Source organism: Oncorhynchus kisutch, linkage group LG15 (assembly GCF_002021735.2).
Source record: "Oncorhynchus kisutch isolate 150728-3 linkage group LG15, Okis_V2, whole genome shotgun sequence".
Lineage (NCBI taxonomy): Eukaryota > Metazoa > Chordata > Actinopteri > Salmoniformes > Salmonidae > Oncorhynchus > Oncorhynchus kisutch.
Window position 1 is genome coordinate 87010218 of NC_034188.2, and position 6552 is coordinate 87016769.

General features: G+C 42.1%; 1 protein-coding gene across 4 annotated transcripts; it reads right to left on the reverse strand.

Annotated features, from left to right (window-relative positions):
* Positions 1 to 1921: 1921 nt before the first annotated feature.
* On the reverse strand, positions 1922 to 5015 carry srprb (SRP receptor subunit beta). 4 transcript variants are annotated; one of them, XR_004203203.1, is made up of 8 exons: positions 4681 to 4943; positions 4204 to 4298; positions 4030 to 4107; positions 3813 to 3895; positions 3551 to 3687; positions 3405 to 3459; positions 2744 to 3299; positions 1922 to 2700 (listed from the first exon to the last, which is right to left on the reverse strand). XR_004203203.1 is itself a non-coding variant. In XM_020503540.2 (7 exons), the coding sequence occupies exons 1-7, from the start codon at positions 4820 to 4822 to the stop codon at positions 3089 to 3091; spliced, it is 801 nt and encodes a 266-aa protein (XP_020359129.1). In that variant the 5' UTR covers positions 4823 to 5015; the 3' UTR covers positions 1928 to 3088. The 4 variants fall into 4 exon arrangements, 1 of the variants encoding a protein (XP_020359129.1); XR_004203205.1 differs by having other exon boundaries at positions 1928 to 2786; positions 2871 to 3299; XR_004203204.1 differs by having other exon boundaries at positions 1928 to 2786; positions 2830 to 3299.
* Between the last annotated feature and the right edge of the window lie 1537 nt (positions 5016 to 6552).

Genomic DNA, 6552 nt, shown 5'->3' on the forward strand with positions numbered 1-6552 from the left:
CTAACCTGTCTGTGTACTCTCTGGTCTATAGTCCTAACCGGTCTGTGTACTCTCTGGTCTATAGTCCTAACCTGTCTGTGTACTCTCTGGTCTATAGTCCTAACCTGTCTGTGTACTCTCTGGTCTATAGTCCTAACCTGTCTGGTCTATAATCCTAACCTGTCTGGTCTATAGTCCTAACTGGTCTGTGTACTCTCTGGTCTATAGTCCTAACCTGTCTGTGTACTCTCTGGTCTATAGTCCTAACCTGTCTGTGTACTCTCTGGTCTATTGTCCTAACCTGTCTGTGTACTCTCTGGTCTATAGTCCTAACCTGTCTGTGTACTCTCTGGTCTATAGTCCTAACCTGTCTGTGTACTCTCTGGTCTATAGTCCTAACCTGTCTGTGTACTCTCTGGTCTATAGTCCTAACCTGTCTGGTCTATAGTCCTAACCTGTCTGTGTACTCTCTGGTCTATAGTCCTAACCTGTCTGTGTACTCTCTGGTCTATAGTCCTAACCTGTCTGTGTACTCTCTGGTCTCTTAGTCCCAACCTGTCTGGTCTATAGTCCTAACCTGTCTGTGTACTCTCTGGTCTATAGTCCTAACCTGTCTGTGTACTCTCTGGTCTATAGTCCTAACCTGTCTGTGTACTCTCTGGTCTATAGTCCTAACCTGTCTGTGTACTCTCTGGTCTATAGTCCTAACCTGTCTGTGTACTCTCTGGTCTATAGTCCTAACCTGTCTGTGTACTCTCTGGCTGTAGCAGTATGCAGACGCCTTTACATTGTATTACTTGGTCGTTTAAGGCGCCATCTTTCCACTGAGTTTGCTCACTGAGGGATGGTATCATCAGCCTGTCTGTGTACTCTCCAGCTGGGCTATAGATACGGTGCATTCGGAAAGTATTCAGACCCCTTCCCCTTTTCCATATTTTGTTACAGCCTTATTCTAAAATTGATTAAAAAATTGTAAAACATCCTAATCAATCTTACCCCATAATGACAAAGCGAAAAACAGGTTTAGGAATTTTTGCCCCCGATTTATTTTTATTTTTTAAGTTTACATAAGTATTCAGACCCGTTGCTACGAGACTCAAAATGTAACTGGAAATTTAACTGGGTACTGTTTCCATTGATGTTACCATTGATCAACCTTCAGATGTGTCTACAACTTGCCTGGAGGCCACCTGTGGTAAATTCAATTGATTGGACATGATTAGGAAAGGCACACACCTGTGCAGTTGACAGTGCAAGTCAGAGCAAAAACCAAGCCATGAGGTCGAAGGAATTGTCAGTAGAGCTCTGAGACAGGATTGTGTCGAGGCACAGATTTGGGGAAGGGTAACAAAATATTTCTGCAGCATTGAAGGTCCCAAAGAACACAGTGTCCTCCATCATTCTTAAATGGAAGAAGTTTGGAACCACCAAGACTCTTCCTAGTGCTGGTCGCCCGACCAAACTGGGTAATCGGGGGAGAAGGGCCTTGGTCAGGGAGGTGAACAAGAACCTGATGGTGACTCTGACAGAGCTCCAGAGTTCCTCTGTGGAGATGGGAGACCCTTCCAGAAGGACAACCATCTCTACAGCACTCCACCAATCAGGCCTTTATGGTAGAGTGGCCAGTACATCTAATGTGACTCTGGATGTACTCCATCTAGACACAACCACTTGGTTGGCAGTCCTCAACACCGGAGCCATTGCAGTTGACTTTAAACACCCGACATAAGGGAGGCTCAAAATCTCAGTCGTCAATATCACTCAACATATCAGCAGCTAGGAAAAGATATGAGTTATAACAGGTAAAAAAATACATTACTGATTTTTGCCCATTAAAGGTTTGCCATGTGTATGACTCAAACTTGTCAGTAGGCTATTCTTCTACAGCTTTGGTGTCACAATGGGTAGCATGATGTTGCACTCACCAACCACCACAAATATCCCCATATCTGTAAAGACATTTTATTTACATGCTGAATAACATAACAGATTTACGGTCAACTTTCCCCTCAAATGTTAATACACTGAATAACTATACAAACTGATGAACATTCAACTAAACTGTTCCAGAAAGGAACAAAGCTGATTTTGGAATACAAACAGTTGTAATCTATTAGAGGTGAGTCAGTAAATATCTCACACCACATTAACATGTCTCTCGAAAAGGGTGGTTTTAAGTGCTAGATGTCTGACAAAGCTAATTTAACACAAATAATACAAGTAGGCAGATGTTCACACTGTTTCACACTGGGTCATTTGCTAGAAACGCTGTTTTTCCACCCAAGATTCTTTTTTCAGCAGCGATGGCAAAGTTTCCTGCAATTCTACTCATTTTGCCATCAGAGTGACTCAAACATCACATCAACGCCATTTTGGAAATGTTATGTTCTCCCTTACTGTAGTTTTTATTTAGGTGATTTGTTAGTTCTCAAATATCTCCTTTAAAAAATTTAAAAATAAAAATAGGTCCATTATCTTTCCTACATATGTTGTGGTTTTAATCATTTACGTTAACACTGAAAAACATTTTACTATACAGGTTTTTATTGTTATAATTTATAGAAAACATATTTTTTTTGGGGGGGGGGGCAAAAATGTAGGTGAATATAGTGGAAACATTGAAACGTATAGCAACAACACCTGCTGGAGAAAAGCAAACACTTTATTTTCATTATCAGACATTTTTTTCTTTGCAAATTGGCATTCACTACATCACATGACCTTGTGATGTCAGCACAAGAAGTTATTCACTACATCACATGACCTTGTGATGTCAGCACAAGAAGTTATTCACTACATCACATGACCTTGTGATGTCAGCACAAGAAGTTATTCACTACATCACATGACCTTGATGTCAGCACAAGAAGTTATTCACTACATCACATGACCTTGTGACATCAGCACAAGAAGTTATTCACTTCATCATAGTATAGTGATTCGAGTCTGGAGTCTTGAGAGACTGTTGAGACACACCTGATATGCTGAGAGTCCTCAGGAAAATATCCTAAGTCAGCCCGTTCACAATAATGCACCTAAAGCAAAGGGCTCTTAGCCAAAGTAGTGACCTATATGGGAACCAGATGGTCAATAACAAGACCCAGCCATCTCACAGGTTGGCCAGGCTCTTCTCGAGGCTGCCGATGTCTGCCTGCCCGTTCTCCCCTTTGCTGCCGCGGGCGCTGCACTCCAGGAACTCCACCTTCATGGGCAGCTGGCTGAACTCGAAGTCCTTGCCCTTCTTCCCCAGGTGCACGCTGGACCTCGCTGACCCGTCCTGGGTGCCCAGAGCCGCAGACCGTGTCACTCTCAATGTGTTCCTGAGGGAAATGAGAAAAGGTTGGGATCAATTTAATTTCAATCCAGTCCATTCTGTAGAATCACACCCTTTCTATGTCGTTGTTGGTAACATGAGGACTACTTACATCTCTTTCTCCAGCTGCTGCTGAATCAGTTTAGCAGATTTTGCCATGGTGATATCTACAGGGAAAATATCATTAGCAAGCATTAACATAATGATGGGGAGGTATTTGTGGAGGGAGTGAGAAGGTTGAAAAGGGTGTCACGTCACCTTGCTTGTTGCAGGCCACTATCAGAGAGGGGACATTCCTGGACACTGCACTGTCAGTCAACAGGAAGTACAGGAACTCAGCCACATCTCTCACTTCCTTCTGGAAGATGGCACTGTCCACCACAAAGACTATGGCCCTGCAGTTAGAGAGAGGAGATAATAAAGTTAAAGGGTGTCTTTCAGAATCTTGTTCTTAGGTCAACCACAGTGCTTTTCATATTATAGACCTTCCCTGAATACAAACACCCTTATCTTTACTCGCCTGGCTGCTGACTTGAACTTCTCCACATACTGCGGACGAAGACTGTCATGTCCAGGGAGGTCGATCAGGGTCCAGCTGCTGCCCTGCACACAGTGAAGAAGGACAAAGAGACGGACAAGCCAGTGTTTGACAGTTGACAAATGCATTTGTCATATAATTTTAAAACAATCGCTTCAGATCCTACTCCCTCACCACCATACCATAGTTGCCTCCTTACCTTCTCGTTCTTGGCTTTGTAGGGGGCACTGCTGTCTGTGATGGAGGTCTGGGTCTTCTTGAACTTTCCTGACAACAACTGGAAATAAAGATCATCAGTGTCATACAACTTCTGCCATCTGTAAACGTAAAGTTGGAATAGGCATGCTAGATGTTATACTGATGATGCACTCACTCGACTAAAGAGGAGGGTCTTTCCAGAATCACAGAGACCAACCAGCAGCACAGCACTTTGGACAGTTTTGCTGCTCAGGAAGTACTTCAACAACACTAAAATGTAAACCAATCATAGATGTTTGAGTTTGGTTTTTAGCTATCATACAAAGTCCACAACATGGAACAGAGGAGCACCTGATAAACAGCGTAGTACAGTAACGTTATCTAGAGAGATAGATTGCTACTATGCTAGTGACAGCTGTTGCTAACTAGCAAGCTAATTTACCCAGCTAGTTCATCTTAGATTGCTAACATTAGCTAGCAGGCTTTTTTTTTGTCTTGATAAAAGACAACAACAAAAAATCTCACAGCACAGAAAGCCAGCAGGCTGAAGCCAGGCTAGTGACAACTCAAATACGGATTTACATTCACTCTGTTCCTGAGGATGTGAGGCTAGCTAACGTGAACTGGAAGTAGATTAGAGTAGTTGGCTTACCAAAACTAATGACAACAACAGCCAAAGAAATTATAATTCCGATAATAAATATGGGGTCTTGGTGTTCTAACTGCTTCCGTAGAGCGTCTAAATAAGGTTGAAATGGATTTTCTCCAGCTTCTACGTCTATGTTGTCCTCCATATTTTAGCTTTCACTTAACTTCACCAGCTGCTGAGTACCGACAGTCAGAACAACGAGACAGATATATAACCGGATGTATAAATGTGAAGTATCCGGTTAGCTTTTCCACTCACTACCAAATATGGTAGAAAGAGGATCCCAGAGGTCGGCAGTGGGAGAAGACGGAAAAGAGATTGATGTTTGTTTTTCTTTTTAAATGGCGTTGTTTAGAATTAGTGCAAATGCGAATTGAGTTATTGCACATGCGCACTTCACTGCGGAAATATGCTAATATATGCTAGGACGCACCAATAGCAACTCGCTAGCTCGTTCTTGGCTCTGCCCATCCGTTTGCCTGTTCTGCCCACTATGGCTCTTTTGTTCGCATTTGAAATGACAAGCTGTGGTCTATCTTGGTTTAGTAATAAACATCTTTACACGTACTTTCTTAAAACAGACATGCGCAGTAACTGATTTTAGATTTTTCTTCTTCGTCTGTCTTTCCGGCAGACTAGACCTTTTGTTTCTTTTGCTGCCATTCACCGTTTGGAAAGTGCATGGACAAAAAATGAAAAGTGCGGGTTAAGGGAAATTGCACCGCCATCTGACTCTAGTGCCTTCAGAAAGTATTCACACACCTTCCTTGACTTTACCACATTTCGTTGTGTTACAGCCTGAATGTAAAATGGGTTATGTTTAGATTGTGTTGTCACCGGCATAAACACAATACCCCATAATGTCAAACTGGAATTCTGTTTATACACATTTTTACAAAAAAAAAAAAAATGAAAAGCTGAAACGTCTTGAGTGAATAAGTAATTAACCCCTAAATAAATTCAGGAGTAACAAGTCACATAATAAGTTGCATGGACTCACTCTTTGCAATAATAGGGTGTACCATGATTTTTGAATGACTACCTCGTCTCTGTACCCCACACATCTGTAAGGTCAATATTGAATGTTCCTGAGTGGCCTAGTTACAGTTTTGCCTTAAATTGGGCTTGTATTAAAATGTATTGACTCAGGAGGTTGAATACTTATCTAACCATGGTGTTTAATTTTTCATAATAATAATAACGTTTGAATTTCTCTTCCACTTTGGCATTTTGTGTAGATTGCTGACAAAATTACAATTAAACCAATTCCAATCCCACTTTGTAACACAACAAAATGTGGAAAAAGTCGAGGGGTGTTTAAACTTTCTGACGCCACATGCACACACCACTAACCCAAAACACACTTCATCACCCCTTCCCACTACTTTGTCCCCTACAGATCTTACACCAGGCCGTCTGCATGGGAGGCTGGAACCCTCATCTCTCAAAACTCCCTGTAGATCTTCTACACTAAAATCTCTGATACCCCAAAACTTCACTGCTACTGACAATTCAATCTTCTGGGGTTTTATTTCCATCTGTGCGGTACAATTAATGACCGTAGCAATAAATGTCAAGATGCCACCCTTACTAAAGAACAAACTGTTTGGGTCACTCTGTACTGACCTACGACTCACAGGGATCCTCTCAGGTCCCCTCTCCCTTTGTCCACTATCCTCTACTTTCCTCACTGCATCAGCATATGACACTTTCTGCACTGCTCTTGTAACAGAGACGCAGGGAGTCAGGAAGCAGGTACAGTCAGTGAGTTTAATAGGAACGAACATGGAGTAAAAACAAAAACAGGAGAAGCGTCAAAACAGGAAGCAATACTACCTAACGGAGCGCTAGATAAAGTAATCACTGTAGTGATGG